Source organism: Lepidochelys kempii, chromosome 5 (genome assembly GCF_965140265.1).
Source record: "Lepidochelys kempii isolate rLepKem1 chromosome 5, rLepKem1.hap2, whole genome shotgun sequence".
In the NCBI taxonomy this organism is placed as follows: domain Eukaryota; kingdom Metazoa; phylum Chordata; order Testudines; family Cheloniidae; genus Lepidochelys; species Lepidochelys kempii.
In genome coordinates, this window is record NC_133260.1 from 35,083,571 (window position 1) to 35,102,387 (window position 18,817).

The window sequence follows — 18,817 nt, forward strand, 5'->3', positions numbered from 1 at the left end:
TCAACAGTCTTAGCAAAGAGAGAAAAAAGATGGGCTTTGCTGTGTGCTCAGAAGCTTAACAAATACTAACTCTGACAGCCCAAGGAGAGAAACAAGTTCCCACGTCACCATTAAATGTAATGCCAATGGAAAAATTAGAATAAATCAAGATTTCACATTTTAAGGACCTCTGCAATGTAAGAAAGAGAAAGGATCAGCCTCACAGCACTGTATTTTCTGAGAATCCCCTTCCAATTTATCAAGCAAAGTATGATCAGATTCAAAACAAATATCTCCCCTAATCTAGTTGGTGAGGTTATGATGTTCAAACTTCCCCAACAGAAAAATGGGAAAAAATCCCAGAAATAAGTAGGAGAAAATAAACAAATTCACAGTTTACTGTTCCCTCTGCTTTTCCTGCAACTGAGAGGGGGGGAAAATCACTATTCTGGTCACAGATTTTAAATGCTTGTTAAAATCAGCTGCAATAGCCATGTTCATACTGGAAGACAAACTCTGAATTAATAATTTCCTGTTCTTAGACCTCAGCTTTTTTGTAGTTATTTCTACGTGCACCACCAAAGAGTTCTTATTTTCCAACCTGCTTTGAAGTAAGACCACAATAGGTGGCCACTAAACCAGAGGTTTTGGGCTATATCACACTTTTTGTAAATGAACAACTTTTGATGTGCTTGTGACATCTGAGAAAATGCGACTGGTGGTGTCTGCTCTCCAGCCCTAAAGTCAGTTCTTACGTGATTTACAAACAGCAGAGATGTGGTTTTAAATTATGGATGAGAATAAAAGATGTGACCATCGTAGATTCATTTCTAGATGCCTCTGCAGCCCCCTTAACATTGTCTGCCTTTCGTCACCCATTCCACCGCAGCTGAATTTTTCTGTCTGAAAACCATGGGCTGACTTTATATCACTCATCTCAACTCCCACCTCCCCAGCTGAGTTACAGGAACCATTCTATTCTATTCTAATATTTTTCAGACAGAAAGGGCCATGAGTTTCTACTCCTACAGGGCTCTTTTCACACACAAAAAATGTTTCAAGGGTCTTTTTGGGAACAGAGGCAAGCCTTTCCTTCTCTCTTGTCTCTCATTAGCCCATTCCAAGTCCATTGCTTCTCCTGCTTTCAGATGGTGGAAGGAGAACGTCAGAGACATCCATGGAGTTGCAAAGGCTTTAAAATGCTTTGAATGAGAGGTTGCTGATCACTGGGCCAAATCCTGCAGTCCTTATTTAGCTTATGTCAGTATTCAGTCCTTATTCAGGCAAAGTCTTACTAAAAAATCAAAGAGAGTTTGCCCCAGCAAGTATGAAACTATGTAACTATGATAGCTATAATCTTTGCTAATGCAGGGGATCAAACTGGTGACCTCTAAAACAAAAGACGTAAGTCACCACAGCTTAAGCCAAAAGCCACACAGACTCACAGCCTCTGTTTCCTGGACATAGACAAGTAACTGACTAGTAAGTTACAAAAAGACCATATAATTATGATTATTATGCATTTATTATTTTAGATGTTAAAAACTTTTTGAAATACAGAGGGGTGGGGTTTAATAAAAGCCTCCCTAGGTTTCAGAATCTGAGCTCCAACTTCAAAGTACTGTTTACACAGCTATTTTTATTGTGCTAGCACAAACCCTGCTAACCCAAGTCTGTCAACCCAGGCTGAGAGGCTTGCTTCTGTGGGCTGTGTAGACATACCCTAATGGACTGTACTCCTGAGAATAGGCCAATATAGAACTTTTCATTAGGCCTATGGCTCAAAACAAGGCATTAAGTGAGACTTAATTGGTGCATAGTCCTCGTGTTGGCTCTCTGTGCATGTGTTATGGGTTTAAGGAAAACAAATGTGATATTATTAATCAGAGTTAGAATGTTTTTCATCTAAAGCATGGGCAGTTTGGGCTCAAGCACGTTCCATGTGATAATGAACTAACTAGAAGAGTGCTTTCTCTTGAACAAAGGTGTTATCTTTATTCCATGTTTCATTTGGAAAGAATGCAGATTTGTTATATTACTGTCATTGCCAAAAACCTTTAACTGCTCATTTTCAAAAGTCAATGGAAAAAAGTTGCCACAACTAACTAGAATAATCCTCCTGAAAGTCCTTGCTTTCGCCAGATTAGCAGTATTTCCACACACAAGCCATTCCATCAGCCGCAAGAGAAAAGATCCTGCTATGATCTGGGCTCAGTGCTACATGCAAGACTCTTCCTTTATGACCTACAAAACAAAACCACAATATTTATAACAGAGATCAGGGAGATGTCATGATTTTAAAATGAGAACTCTTTGCCATTTTGAAAATTGCCCACCCGTGGTAAGGCTTGTTTACTATAACTACAGCTGCACAACATGTTGCATAGGATGTGCTGTTTGGTTTGAGCAAGCCTAAGATTTACAGCAGTTTTACACTAAGAAAAAGCTGAAAGCAAAATTTTCCTCTTATTGGGGTCACATTTGAACTATCAGGACTTTACAAAAGCTCCGCAAGGCTTTTCTCTCAAAGGAGAATATTATGCCACTTAGTTTTAAACCTGAACTCTTGATTCTCCACTGCAGTCAAAATATGTGTCTAATCTATGACTGGTAATGTGCCTCACTACTGATCTTTCTCCTGTGGCTGCACATGCTTCTCAAACACTTTGCCACTGATTCAGCAGTTATGAGATAGTGTCTCCAACTTCTGAGTTATTTGCACTATAAAGCCCTCTTGAAAAAGCTCCTACACAATAATTTATTGGAGTTGTATCTTGAGTGCACCCATGGTTATAGAAAAAATTAGGGACAAGATTCTGGCTGGCTGCTGTGGCTACTTTGCCCCACTCCATCAGCACAAAGCTGCAAAACTGGCTTACCTGGTTATGTAAGGATTCCCCCAGCATGCAGGCATAGCTGAGAAAATTCAGACAGAGCCATAGCGGAAAGATGGACAAGTATTATACTGGGATTAAGGAGAGTTGGTTCAGTTCCCTGGTCTGCCATAGACTTCCTGTGTGACATTGAGCAACTTGCTTAACCTCTCTGTGCTTCAGTCTCCATCTGTAATATGGGAATAACAACACTTCCCTACCTCACAGGGATGTTGTATGGATAAATACATTAAAAAGATGAGATGCTCAGATGGCAACGAGGGCCATACGAGTCCCTTAGATACTGTCCCTTAGTACTGCCAGGCTGCTGGAATGGCCTCTTGTGGCCATGTTGACTTAGAGCAAATTAGAGCAGTACTGATGCTGATGTCACTTGGCAGAGACTCTAAGGGTATGTCTACACTGCAGCTGAAAACCTGTGGCTGGCCCGTGTCAGCTGACTCAGGGCTCGGGCTAAGGGGCAGTTTAATTACACAGGCCGGAGCCCAGGTTCTGGAACCCCACAAGACGGGAGGGTCCCAGAGCTCAGTCCTCCAGCCCAAGCCCCAACGTCCACACTACAATCAAACAACTCCTTAGCTGCGGCCCGTGAGACCAAATCAGCTGACACAGGCCAGCCGCAGGTGTTTAATTGTAGTAGTGCCCTTAGGCTGGAATTTTGCCCAAGGCTTAATATTAAAGTGCGACTGTCACTAATTTATTTCCACTATGGATTAGTTTTCAGGCTTTGCTTCCTTACTGGATCATTAAGCAAGAGTGCAGGATGGGCAGTCCTATGCTGAGTGCATGTGAGTGGGAATGAGTCTGCATTGCAAAGAATTCTTAACACAGTCTCCTCTGGGCAGCTATAATAAACACAGAAGGAAAAGAGTCAGAGACTTACCAGAAATACCCAAAGAATGGATTCAAAGTTTTTAAAAAGATGGTTCTATTCCACTGGTGTTGTATTCTGAACCTGCAGGGTATGAGCAACCTCAACTCTGACTAAATTCAACGGTAGCTGCAGAAGCTCAGCCCATCAAGTGAGGTGCTCAGCACCATCCAGCCTCTAAAAACTGAAACCCAATAATGACTCATCTGTTACTTTCTTTCTTGTGAAACTCGTGTGACTAAGGGTTTCTTGGATAATATATATATATATAATCAATTTTCTCTCTTAACTCCATATGCTTATAACAGGGCAGAGTCCCCTTCAGTAGAAACTTCTTCTGGTTCATAATTATCTGGTCTTCACAGTTAAGAAAATTAGTTTCCATTGTGAAGAGGTAAAACTCAAGAGGAAATGGAGTGACCCCGGGTGACTGTGCTGCTGTAGCAAATGTCACTTGTGTGCTGAGTGTTTCATATGTAAGCATGAGAGCTGAGTTTTTATCAAAAGTTAAAGCAAAAGCAGGTTTAATTTCCATATGCATTCAGGCTTTTTAAACATATGCTATTCAAACACATGAAAAGTCTCAGATTGTACTTACCGACTGAATGTAAAGCAAAAGTTTAAACCGATAGTGCCACAAATATAACAAAAAGAAAAGGAGGACTTGTGGCACCTTAGAGACTAACCAATTTATTAGAGCATAAGCTTTCGTGAGCTACAGCTCACTTCTTCAGATGCATCTGAAGAAGTGAGCTGTAGCTCACGAAAGCTTATGCTCTAATAAATTGGTTAGTCTCTAAGGTGCCACAAGTCCTCCTTTTCTTTTTGCGAATACAGACTAACACGGCTGTTACTCTGAAACCTGACAAATATAACAAGTCATTCTTCAGCCTTCTCTGCCAATTGCACAAGAATACTGTGGCCATAACATATGTATAAGTATGCATCAGTTCCCTCCCCCATTTTACCTTCAATCTGACCACTGATGCCAGTCCCCCATAGGCTGGTGTTGGAACCAAGTTGCCGGCACACAAGAGACGCATAGGAATGTATTTTTGCAGCCACTTGCTTGGCTGGACCCCCACAGAGACTCTGTGGAGTATACACCATAATCGTTCCTCTTAACCCCTCAAAATAAAGAGGGATCTAGGTGTTCAACAGGCTTTATGCGGATGCTGCATGGGGATGAATTTCACCTCAGGATTGAATTTCACCCAGTGCAACCCTAATGGATGAAAATGGATTCAGATTTACTATCAGTACCATGGTAGAAAGGCATAGAGTGGTAAGAAAGCCAGCCAGTGTGTATCAGTGATTAAAGACTGCACAAAAGTGCACCCAAAATGTGCCAGAAAAAGTATTTTTAAATGAACAGACACTCTTATTATACAAAAAAAAGAAAACCATGTTAGCGATAACTTGCCATTGAGCATGCAAATACTTGACACACAAATGGAACTGCAGTAAATGCTTACCCACTTAGGTATACAAATCTGTGTGCGTTTTTGTACATAAACTGGACATGTGTTTTAATTTAATTTTGGATGCCTGTGCTGAATTGTTTCAGATTATGCCGAAACAAGTGATGATCTGTAACTTAACATATGGGAGTGACAGCTAACAGAAGCACAGATTGCAAGAAAAGACTCTAATAGGACGTATTGCTGCACCACAGCCTCATGAAACACCGTTCACATAGCAGAAAGGAAAACACACTCATTCTAGCTGTCACTACGGTACATGACACACATTCCTTTGCACTATTAGGTCAAAGTCATTCATTAAAACAAACAAAAAAGCTAATTAGCAAATAGACCTGTGGAAAGAATTATTTCAAAAGTTATTTTGGAAGCAGCTGCTGGCCTAGTGTTCTACAGGTAGCACTCTGAGCTGCTAGACTCAATATCCACAGTCAGCTTGTGGACTATGTCTTCCAGGCCAGAACAGGATGGGAGCAGTCCTGCATTAGTTCACTCAACCCCACAGAAGGAAGAAGGGATAAGTCTTGGAAAGCTTTGTAGTGTCCATGTCAGCTAATTTTTGAGCGACAGAGATGAAACAAGAGTTCTATCCAGTCCTCCATGCTCAGTGAAATTGGACTGTGGGACCTACAGAAGAGGGAGAAATGGTGGGTACCTTCAGACTGGGTCTTAAATGGCCTCCGGCATAATATATGCTGATGTAAAGGAATCCCATTGCCAAAAAAGTATTTTTATAGAGGTAGTTCATTAAGTTAAATAAGCTAAATCACAGCCTTTCCAATCACATACATAGACATCCATTGTGTGTGCATGTGTGCACATGGATAGATAATTAGATACACATATATAGTATGTATATATATATATTGTATATAGATATTCATTCATGAGCACACCGAGTTTGTGTATATTCAATATAAAATAGTCAAAGTATATTCAATCACACCTGTTTGTGTGTGTGACTGAAAAGGCTGCTTTTTAGCTTGTTTTATTTAATTATGTGTGTGTGTGTGTGTAAATGCATAGATTACAGAGAGAGAGAGAGAGAGAGAGAAAGTGCAACTAGAGAGATAAAAACTGGTTTACTGAAATACTTACCATAGAGATCAGCTGAATTTGTAAGTGTGGGATACTTCCATATTTTCATCTGATTTTTAGGAAGGCCTTGTCCAGTCATTAATTCATTGGTTTTGGGTAACCAGAACAGGGAGCAAATCTAGTGTAATTTAAAAAATCATTTAAATTTTTTAAAGGATCTACATGTACCATTCAACTGTTTTTAGACTGACAATGTTCTTAGTAAATGCTCAAAATGTACAAGTTCCTGAGCAACAACAGAAAAATAGTTATATATTCATGAAAGGATTATTTGTTTTCCCTCTATAGCGACTGTTACTGAGTGCAGCTACATTATCATCCTTTCTAAAAAGGGTGACATCCTGCCAGATCTAAAAACAAAATCCTCAGCCAGAGCCTCAGCTCATGGAAATCAGTATAGCTCCAGGGAAATCAATGGGGCCATGACAATTTACAACACTTGAGAATCTGGACCACTGTCTCCTCATATTCAACCTACAGAGACTGATTGTTGTTCTCTGACTCCTCATGCTTCTCCCCACTCTAGTGCTCTCATGCTTCCTGAGAAACTTGCTTCTCTCACATCTTCCTCTCCTCGTTAGGCATTTGGTCAATACCAGGGTTGATGGATAGCACATGGCTCTGCTGTGAGACCACTTCCCTGTTACCTCCTCTCCGACCAAATTAAAAGTTGTGAGGAAACAGGGGTGGTGATGACTGGCACATGAATGAACTGATCCTGAGCACAACGAGATAACACAGCACTGAGTGTAGTAGAAATGCATAGACAGACAGACAGAACCCTGCAGCCACTCTGTACACAGAACTCCCATTGAAGTCAATGGGATTTTGCCTGAAGAATATAGCTGTACGAGGAGAGTGCAGCTCACAGAGCTTAAGTTTGAAGACATTTTATGCGTTCACCTGCGATTTTGTGTCTGTGGTTTCAATGATTTTCCCAGTGTTTATGTCCCAGACACGTAAAAATCCATCCTTCATTCCACCTCCTGTGGCAAGGATTTCTGACTGCCATGGACACCAGTTCATAGCCTAAAGGAAAGTAAATAGATAAGATGCTGGATTAAAAGGTGGTTAGCTGGAAGAGGGGAAATGGGGAATGTAACTGATTCTGCCTATAAAATGGATTGGAGAAATGAAGCACAGTCACTCAGAACACCCCTGGGTCAGAACTCGAAGTGCTTCTGCTCCCCATCCCAATGCATACACACCTAACTCAGCCCAGACTTCTTCCAGGGAAACCACAAATGTAGGCTCCCTCAGCTCCAGCCACTGCTTCAGGCCCCCATTGCCAATGCTTCACTGTGGCCTCACTACTTCCATGTAAGCCAATAAATTCAGGTTCCCTTGGCTCCGGCTGTTGCTTATACATTGTGTTTCATATATCCATAGATTTTAAGGCCAGACAGGACTGCAGCAGCACCTCACTCTTTATGACCTGTATGCTTCCAGGCTTCTAGGACTTCTTCAAACTGCTTCTTGCCTACTCCTAAGTTGCAGACTATACCTGGTGGAGTGCCAATAAAACACACCAATTATACCACCAATTTTCAGCTGCTTGCCAGTACCTTTTACTGCTGCTGTTCCATTGCAGTTTCAAACTATTTTCAGGGATGCACAGCCCATAAAACCTGGGTTCCCCCAACTCCTATTGCTGCTTTCTGCTGTCTCTACTCTTCCACAGATTCAGGTATTTTAAAGATTAAGGAGCCCATAAAAATCTAGGCCCCACACTTTCAATCATCTAGTGCTTCCCCTCATTACGCATCCCATCATAACCATTGTCACCAGATGTTACACCCAGGAAGGAAAGCAAGGTTATGAGGGGGAGGAAAACACCTTGTTCTTTAAAAATTCCAGGAGAATAGCTACAATTTTATTCTAATGCTTCTCTTCTAGAAGTGGCAGAACGTTTTTGTATTAGTCCTCTGATCCTGAGCTACTGTTTTTGTTTCTGTACATTTTATTTTTATTTGGCATCATAGTTAAAATAGCTCCTAAATGGAAAGGGTGGGGGGAAAACATCTGAGAAACCATAGCACCAGCAAAAACTGCTAATAACTTACTTGTGGTCTAGAATGATTCATTAGGGGAACTGGTGTCTGAAATTAACTTTAGTGCATTCTGGGTAGCAGAACTTAAGCAGGACTATTGGGCAATCCTAAAAGTTTAAAAGTCCATGTACAGCAATGGAAGAAGTACTATTGTAGCCAATGATTTTAGTTTATTGTTCATTTATTGTGTGACCAGGATTAACTAACAAGTTATGTCATATATAATCATTGTATATTAAATAGAGTAAGTTGTAGGATTATAGAAGTATAAAATTGATCAGTAGTTAGAAGGAACAATCATGCATTAGATATCTATGTAATTAGGGCTGAAACACAAGGCCTACAGGCTCAGGCCTGTAAGATTTTAGCTTAGCCATGCTAGGCCATAGAGATAAGAAATGTTAACCCGATGCCCTAAGATTATGGGAAAAGATGTACCAATGGGTGAAATTAACGTAAGAGTAATTTTTGCTTATAAGATACCCAGTAAGCACATTTTTCTAACACATGCCCCAACCGCAGAGTGCGCTACGGAATTACATTATAAAAAGAGGGTGCCCAGAGCGGGAAAATTGAGCTCCCTATGGGAAACTCCAGCAGGAACCATCCCTCTGCTGATGAGCAATTCATGAGAAACCCCTTGACCCTAAACACGATTGTTAAGGATGCGAGTATAACTACATTTGTGACTTGTGCATAGGTCTGTATAAAATTTCTATATGCTTGGACAATCATAACTTTAATTGTAACTTTAATAAAACTTGTAAAAGAGACTAGCCCTTGTACTTTTGAATGTCTGTGTGGTCACTACCTTTAGTCTTTATGTGTTCCTAGACACTCTAAATCTAAAGCAAGTAGCAGAGGTGACTTTCACTCTGCTAAGCTTCAGAGTAACAGCCGTGTTAGTCTGTATTCGCAAAAAGAAAAGGAGTACTTGTGGCACCTTAGAGACTAACCAATTTATTTGAGCATAAGCTTTCGTGAGCTACAGCTCACTTCATCGGATACATACTGTGGAAAATGTAGAAGATCTTTTTATACACACAAAGCATGAAAAAATACCTTCCCCCACCCCACTCTCCTGCTGGTAATAGCTTATCTAAAGTGATCACTCTCCTTACAATGTGTATGATAATCAAGTTGGACAATTTCCAGCACAAATCCAGGTTTTCTCACCCCCCCCCCCACCACCACAGACACACACAAACCCACTCTCCTGCTGGTAATAGCTTATCTAAAGTGACCACTCTCCTTACAATGTGTATGATAATCAAGGTGGGCCATTTCCAGCACAAATCCAGGGTTTAACAAGAACGTCTGAGGAAGGGGGGGGGGGTTGGAAAACAAGGGGAAATAGGTTACCTTGCATAATGACTTAGCCACTCCCAGTCTCTATTCAAGCCTAAGTTAATTGTATCCAATTTGCAAATGAATTCCAATTCAGCAGTCTCGCTGAAGTCTGGATTTAAAGTTTTTCTGTTGTAATATCGCAACTTTCATGTCTGTAATCGCGTGACCAGAGAGATTGAAGTGTTCTCCGACTGGTCAAATCCAGACTCCAGCGAGAGACTGCTGAATTGGAATTCATTTGCAAATTGGATACAATTAACTTAGGCTTGAATAGAGACTGGGAGTGGCTAAGTCATTATGCAAGGTAACCTATTTCCCCTTGTTTTCCAACCCCGCCCCTCCTTCCTCAGACGTTCTTGTTAAACCCTGGATTTGTGCTGGAAATGGCCCACCTTGATTATCATACACATTGTAAGGAGAGTGATCACTTTAGATAAGCTACTACCAGCAGGAGAGTGGGGTGGGGGGAGGTATTTTTTCATGCTTTGTGTGTATAAAAAGATCTTCTACACTTTCCACAGTATGCATCCGATGAAGTGAGCTGTAGTTCACGAAAGCTTATGCTCAAATAAATTGGTTAGTCTCTAAGGTGCCACAAGTACTCCTTTTCTTTCTGTTAAGCTTGAAACCCACGGTGGTATAATACCACATTACAAAATTCACTTTAAATAAAATAAAAGGCTACACTATTTTATCTTGACAGCCTTTTATTCAGGTCATAGTTTTACTGCATCAGCAATAATACTGCATGGAAATATGTTTAGAAAAATATCTATTCTCTCTGTTAAATGTACTATATGTGAAATAAAATAATAGAGCAGTTTTCCTTTGTACCTTTACTGCTGAGGCATGGGGTATGGCTTTCAATGGCTTGCAATGCACTGTTGCACCGGGGTCATTAGGCCAGATATTCAATAGACCATCACTGGACCCACTTGCCAGCAGCTTGTTGTTTGTGGACCATTTCAGGCTGCAAATACTCTGCTTGTTATGGCAAAGGGTCCCTACATGGTGCTGAGCAATCCGAACATCATGATGATGAATTAATCCTAGTCTTGAACCACTGTAGATGACAGGAGACAGCATCATTTAGCAAGATAGAGCTCAGATATGTTTGCAAATTCACAAGTCTTCTGTGGCTTCAGAAGCAGAACACAACAATGGGGGAGGGGGATCATGTATGTCAAATACAGTAACAAGGTGACAAATCAAAGGCAAAACAAGCCAGTGTCAAAAGCGAACTCAAGTTGTAGTGCTGCCATACAATGGAACAGGGAAAAGTGGATGCCCAGCCCAGGTCAGGGAGATTAATTGTTCTCCATTACACATTGCACTTACCTGAAGAGATAGTCTAGTGTATGTTACCAATTTCCACCTATAAACAATTCAATTCAATCACTTCCATCATCCCTAAGAAAAGCACTCAGCCATTTTTTCTGTATTGTGAAATACTTCATAGAATATCAGGGTTGGAAGGGACCTCAGGAGGTCATCTAGCCCAACCCCCTGCTTAAAGCAGGACCAATCCCCAATTTTTGCCCCAGATCCATAAATGGCCCCCTCTAGGACTGAACTCACAACCCTGGATTTAGCAGGCCAATCCTCAAACCATATGTTGCAAGGTCAATTGTGACTTTGCCATGACTCCCAGCTAAGGGGCAGTACATAGTTGCATAGCCTGGGGAACACATCAGGAACCAGACCTTGACTCACAGAGTCACCATCAGGTCGCAGGTTCCCCAGCTCCTGCAGGGTGAGAGGTAATCTGTACCAACCACAAACCTGGCTCCATTTACTTTCCCTGCCATGCTGGCTCAGCTGCACTGACTGGCATTTTGGGGAATGGATCCAAGGCTGCACCCTCTCCTGAACCCTGATATATCCTCCTATAGGAAGGCAAGTAATGGCCCCCAGGGGACTAAGGGGGCTCCCTTACTACCCTGGGAGCATAGCCAGGGTCACAGTCTGGTTCTTGGTGGCATGGTTATTATACAGCACAAAAACATCAGGCAAATTAATAATATTTTAAAATGTCTTGCTGCTGATAACATTCTCTACGCAGCAAAGGACTCCAGCAAATCAGTGGCAAAATGAGAGATCCTTCCATAGGTCATTCATAAATTCATTCTGACCAGACTGGGAAAACTACCATCTAGATTAATAATAACTTTCCTTACTTGGTAAAGCCAGGCATCTGACATTACTACAAGAAGATCTGGTCTATATAATAATTACAGCAAACTATCCCATAGAGTAAATTGTCATAGCCCCTTTGTGCTGAGCTTTTCTTTCAAGACAGGCTTTTATTCTTAGGTTGTTCATATGCAAGTCAAGTATCACTTTGACTTGTAGCCTCTTGTTAACATAAATGCAAAAAGGAATGAGTGATTTGTAAGGTAAAGAGAGTGTTTCATTAGCCTGTGTTATATTGACATACTAAATTCTTGAAATTAATGAAGCACCCAAATGCCTGAATAGATTCCAACAAGATAAGCTAAAGTGGTGGCTTAAGTACACGGCTACAAAATGGCAGATTTCTGTTTATTGTGGGTTTGGGGTGATACCTTCTTCTGGATACTTTAAGGGGAATTAGAAGACCGCTAATTCATTAATATTCTATGGAATGATACTGGCTCCACAGGGCAAATTTGGGTAGCATATGTCAAGTCTCATCACATGGTATGCAGGGTGTATGTCATCATGCACAAAGATTTCCTTATATGTGAGGACCTGCAATGGCATGGAGAATTTGCTAAGAAATGATAAGTAGAGCATTCGTAGATTAATTTTAACCCTCAGAAACGGATCAATTTGTTAGTGTTTGTTCATATGCGCATTGTTGAATCTTACTGTCATTTTCTGTTCAGATAGATTTGTAACCTATTGGTTTCTGTTTCATCTGTCTCATATGGCAAAGTTCAAATGCAAACTGAAACTAGTGAATATTGTGTAGGTAGGCTATCTAGCAGATGTATTACAATCAACTGTCACACAAAGTGAAACCACAAAACTCTCCAGAAATGTGTCACTGTCCAGAGATAGTAAAAAGTTTTATTTTGAGTTTTACTGTAAGGTTCAAGGCTGTAAACCAAGTATGAATGAAACACAGCTTTTGTTTCTGTTTATAACCCAAATTATCAGAATTTCACATGGCTTTGAAATGGAAGCTTTACAAAGCAGAGAATATAACACCAAATATAATTACAATTTTTGGCAGGTCTCTCATCAGCCCTACAAGTCTTTGAGAAAATGAATTGGGAACATAAAGAGAAGTGGATTGTAAATCCATAATGGCTGAGGAAAATATGTTTGATTTACCTCAACCCCTGTACTGAAATAGTGCTTAGATACAAAGTGTTAGGCAATTGGGATTAAATTTACCCCTGTGCGGAGGGCCAGCAAATCGTCTAACAATCATTTATTTGTCACTTGAGTCCTCAAAATGGGACCTATGTGGTGGATAGGCATTGTGCTGGCCTTCTGCATAAGGGTGAATTTCACCTCATGAGACCATGATAGGTAGGCAGATAGGTAAACAGCATAGGAAAAAGCTGTGGGACAAAGCATCCTATGAATATATTGAACTGCTCACCTGCTAAGTATATAATGATTCCAGCTCATGGCTCCCACCACAGACAGGTGGCCAAACATGTTTCTCAACCTCTTTTTGGTTTCAATGTCCCATAACTGACAAAACAAAACACAAAATACAATTCTAAAATCAAGTAAAAAAAGATTTTTTTTACTGCCATGCCTCTTCCACCATTCAGTTTTAATTTGACATGATGCTGATGGTCAAGAGCTCAATCCTGAAAACCATTCTTCACACAAAGACTTCAGTTTTGGGCTCTCCGGCCAACACTTCCACACTTGGGTTCCTAAATCACTACTCCCAAAGTAGTGCAGCTACTCACCACCTCTGAAAATTCAGCCATTAATTTAGGTGTCGATATCTAGAAATCCACACTTGAAAATGTTGTCTAATGTGCTCTTTCAATTACTGATTTTCAAGCCCGTAGGGCTGGCTCTCCTGGCTTATCCCTTTCATCTGACAGTGTCAGCCAGGTGTTCCCCAAGATCTCTGGATAACTGGGGTGTACTGTATCAGGAGTTCTATACATATAGGGACAGCAGAATATTGAGGGCAAGATCTGCTCTGTGGATCCGATAGGAGAATTTTGCCCGGGGTTCTAATTGCAAATGTCATCAAAGCAGACATCACAGGGCAATCTATTAGAAAGTCATGGTAAAAAAAGTATGCACCCTGGAGAAAATAATTGTGTGGAGAGGTTCCAACTCATGGCTGCAAAATCTCTAGAGGCCCTTGGGTGACTGAATCATTTACCCAGCTACAAGTTCTTACGTGGCTCTCGGAGCTCCATTACCTTTAGGTAATGGTGGGTAATACCAAGGCATTTAGTGAGGTGCAGCACTGCTTAAGGAGATGCTATAAATCTCTCTCCAACAGAGATTTTCTGAATTTTATATGGTTCACTACTCATAACTTTTTATTAATAAAAAGAATCTATGTGATGTGAATTGTCTTGTGGCCACTTTATCTAAACAGAAAAAAGGATCTAAAAGTAAGGTATCCAGTACTTGCACTTCTCCATCACTGGTGCCAACTGCAAGGCAAGTTCCTTCTTTTATCCAGGCTACAGAAGAAATATATTTTAAACTGGAGTTTAAATTAACTCTTTCAGTGCTTCGGTGGGTTTCCCCATTCCAAATGTGGGCAGCAGATCCTAGAGCAATGGCAATGAGATTTTCCTGGTTCCAGTCCAGGATGTTTAGATCTAGAAGAAAATTAGTTAAAATTACTAATAAGCCTGTAAGGGGATAGTTTTTAATTATGCAGGTTATTATTCAATTGGGACACTAAAGAGAAAGAACCAAATGAATCAAGTTACTCTAATAGTGCCAGGATCCTTCCCATGTCCACCTTTGTGAATGAGTACAAGATGTTATTTTCCCAGATTCATAGTTAGTACACCAAACATGATTCCACTTAAGCCTTTGCTTGCAGGCTATTATTAAATATATATATATTACAGTAGTATCCAAAGGCCCCACTGTGCTGGGCACTGTACAATCACAGAAAGAAAAAATCCCTACCTGAAAGGATTATAATCCTTCCCTTATTTTGTAGGCATCAGGGCTAATCCTGAAGTTTACCCTGCACACACTATAAAAACAAGAATCAGACAAAGAGCTGCATCCTCAGCTCCAGAGTTCGGGTCAGGAGTGGGCAGGCAAAGATGGCGCCAGGCAATATTTCCACATCTTGTGATACCGTGATGGTCAGGAGCTGCTTTAACTTTCATTGACTGGTACACTGGTAAGTCAGATCTCTACATACCTTGGCCAGACCCTCAAAACATTACCTATACCAGGAAGGACTAATGTAGCATTGGCTACACTCTAGGTCTGATGTTATACTCTACAGCAGGTTACACCGGCCAAGGATTCCCTCCACTTACTGGGGAATTCTCATCTGCCTGTTTAGCACAACTCTAAGGTCATTTTGCATTGCTCCAGCAGCATGGAGTGACCTTACTGTAGGGCGGGATCTTGCTTAATATTTTCATAACAAAGCTGTTACCCTTTAGAATTATTAAATCTGTCATTCCTTTACTTTGCCTGTAAACCAAATTGCTGCCATCAAAAATGAATATAAACCAACACTAATAAGGAATCATTTGCAGGAACAGAGCTGTGCTGATGCTGCACTCTCAGAGAGCAGACAGCTTGAGTGAAATAAGTGTAAATAACCAGGGTAGAATCCCAAACTCAATTTATGCATCAGCAAAATTGTGCACATTCACAGATACAAGTGAACTTGTCTAATACACATATGCAAATGTTTTCATGTTAATCCACAAAAAAATGCAGCGACAAGATAGTTTGCAAGTGGAAGCTCTAACACTTGCGTGTTCATGATTGTTAGAATTTTTAAAGTGATTGCCCAGGTATTTGCAGGTGGAGAGTGCAAGCAAATTTACATTCCTGTGTAATTTTGCATGTGCACTACTAAAGATCAGCTAAAGGCCTGGGAGAAAAATTGCCCCAAAATGTATATATCATATAAACAGCAAACTACCTCCGTTAAATCTCAGAATACAACCAGATTTCAAGTTTTGCCCAATAGAGGGACTGGCCCATAGGTAAACTGCTATGAGCCCAAGAATAACACCTATTCTGCACTTGACTTTATTAAGTGGGGATGATAGTACTTATCCCCTTTGTAAATACTTTGAGATTTACAGATGAAAAGCAGTATATAAGAACTAGGTATTATTATAATTACTACAACTACAGAGGTATTACCCATGGAGACTATAATTCCCAGCATGCAGTCTGCTCCATTTTCATCCAAGCAGCCTGAAATTACATATTAGGACCTATAGTTTTCACAGGCTGCACTCCTGTAAGAAAAATGAGATTACCCATAGGCCTCACTGTAGAACTCCATGGACCACATCTGGTGTAAGGGCCACACTTCAGCTACCCATCTTAAGACATAAAATACAAAAGTTCCCACTCTCCTACAAAATTCAACCACCCAAGTAATGAAAGAGAATAAAAAACTTACAGTAATCATTGCGTAAGCCAGTAATATGAAGCCTGACCTCTGGGACAAATGGTATGAAAGATTCGGTATTAGTGGAAACTCTGTGAGCAGTAAATTCATTATTCACTCCATTCTGGCAGCCTGCGTTTAAAGATTCAAAGTATGTGATTCACTCATTAAAATTGCCACTAGTTTTCCTCAGACAATAGTTGTTTTATTCATGGTTCCTATGAGGCCAGAGAAAACCCAGGCATAAATTACAGCACCCTGAGGGTGCTCTAATTTACAGTGGGGGCTGGCCACACACCCAGCCAGGGCCAAAATATTAGATGTAAATATTAAGTGTAGATTAAAGCCTCCACCCTGTTCATCCCCTCATGAAGTGTACCTGAGCCAGAATAAAGCATCCTGTTATATTCCATTTCAATTATATCAAAGGCCAGCGTGAAACAAATTTAGTAGGGCTGTCAAGCAATTAAAAAAATTAACCGCAATTAATCACGCGATTAAACAATAATACAATACCATTTATTTAAATATTTTGGATGTTTTCTACATTTTCAAATATATTGATTTTAATTACAAAACAGAATACAAAGTGTGCAGTGCTCAATTTATATTTATTTTTTATTACAAGTATTTGCACTGTAAAAAAACAAAAGAAATAGTATTTTTCAATTCACCTAATACAAGTACTGTAGTGCAATCTCTACCATGAAAGTTGAACTTACAAATGTAGAATTAGGAACAAAAAAAATAACTGCATTCAAAAATAAAAAAACGTAAAACTTTAGAGCCCACAAGTCCACTCAGTCCTACATCTTGTTCAGCCAATAGCTCAGACAAACAAGTTTGTTTACATTTGCAGGAGATAACGCTGCCCACTTCTTATGTACAATGTCACCTGAAAGTGAGAACAGGCAGTCCCATGGCACTGTTGTAGCCAGCACTGCAAGATATTTATGTACCAGATGCCCTAAAGATTCATAAGTCCATTCATGCTTCAACCACCATTCCAGGGGACATGCGTCCATGCCAATGACAGCTTCTGCTTGATAACAATCCAAAGCAGTGCGGACCAATGCATGTTCATTTTAATCCTCTGAGTCAGATGCCACCAGCAGAAGTTTGATTTTCTTTTTTGGTGGTTCACATTCTGTAGTTTCCACATCTGAGTATTGCTCTTTTAAGACTTCTGAAAGCATGCTCCGCACCCCATCCCACTCAGATTTTGGAAGGCACTTCAGATTCTTAAAGCTTGGATCAAGTGCTGTAGCTATCTTTAGAAATCTCACATTGATACCTTCTTTGTGTTTTGTCAAATCTGCAGTGAAAGTGTTCTTAAAATGAACAACATGTGCTGGGTCATCATCCGAGACTGCTATAACATGAAATATATGGCAGAATGTGGGTAAAACAGAGCAGGGGGACATACAATTCTCCCCCAAGGAGTTCAGTCAAAAATTGAATTAACGTATTATTTTTTTAAACAAGCGTCATCAGCATAGAAGCATGTCCTCTGGAATGGTGGCCAAAGCATGAAGGGGCATACGACTATCTAACATATCTGGCACATAGATACATTGCAATGCCAGCTACAGAAGTGCCATGCAAATGCCTGTTCTCCATTTCTGGTGACATTGTTAATAAAAAGAGGGCAACATTATCGCCTGTAAATGTAAACAAACTTGTTTGTCTCAGCCATTGGCTGAATGAGAAGTAGGACTGAGCGGACTTGTAGGCTCTGAAGTTTTACATTGTTTTGTTTTTGAGTGCAGATATGTAACAAAAAAATCTACATTTGTCAATTGCTCTTTCACGACAAAGAGATTGCACTACAGTACTTGTATGAGGTGAATTGAAAACTATTTCTTTTATCATTTTTACAGTGCAAATATTTGTAATAAAAAACAATATATACTTCAATTTCAATTACAACTCAGAATACAATATATATGAAAATGTACAAAAATATCCAAAATATTAAATAAATTTCAATTGGTATTCTATTGTTTAACAGTGCAATTAAAATTGCGATTAATCGCGATTAATTTTTTAAATTGTGAATAATTTTTTTTAGTTAATCGCATGAGTTAACTGCAATTAATCGACAGCCCTAAAATTTAGCCTTGCCTTTTTCTCCTGCTTTAGTTCTCTGTTAAAAGGTCTTTAACTTTCAAAGGCTTCTTAGATGCTCAGTCACCTCAAAATCCCCAAATGAAGTGGTTAATTCATTCTCTAAATATTTGCTGCTATTTGGTTTTAAGTTCCCATCAAAAGAGTCCCCCCAATACAAAACCACAGGAAAAGACTTTTCACATCAGGCCTGCCTTTGATGTCTTTGATCACTCCATTTTAGGTATGTGATGAGGAAGAAGTGAGAAACAGAAAAAAAACAGCAGAAAAACACAAGTATGAGCAAGCAGAACCGTCAGCCTTGTGGTCACTGTCTGCGTTTTGATGCAAAGACCCCACGTCCTGTAGAAAAGAGCTATGTAATTAGCAACAAGATTTTATTTTCT

At 40.0% G+C, this 18,817-nt stretch overlaps 1 protein-coding gene across 1 annotated transcript in view; it reads right to left on the bottom strand.

Annotated features, from left to right (window-relative positions):
• Nucleotides 1-2,079: 2,079 nt before the first annotated feature.
• CDC20B (cell division cycle 20B) overlaps nt 2,080-18,817 on the bottom strand; it is a 52,561-nt gene continuing 35,823 nt past the window's right edge. Inside the window, exons 7-13 of the mRNA XM_073346180.1 lie at nt 16,317-16,436; nt 14,324-14,520; nt 13,317-13,411; nt 10,559-10,787; nt 7,227-7,352; nt 6,324-6,441; nt 2,080-2,223 (exon numbers count right to left, since the gene is read on the bottom strand). Coding sequence (XP_073202281.1) covers nt 2,123-2,223; nt 6,324-6,441; nt 7,227-7,352; nt 10,559-10,787; nt 13,317-13,411; nt 14,324-14,520; nt 16,317-16,436 — 986 coding nt within the window. The 3' untranslated portion in view covers nt 2,080-2,122. The remainder of the gene's footprint in view (nt 2,224-6,323; nt 6,442-7,226; nt 7,353-10,558; nt 10,788-13,316; nt 13,412-14,323; nt 14,521-16,316; nt 16,437-18,817) is intronic.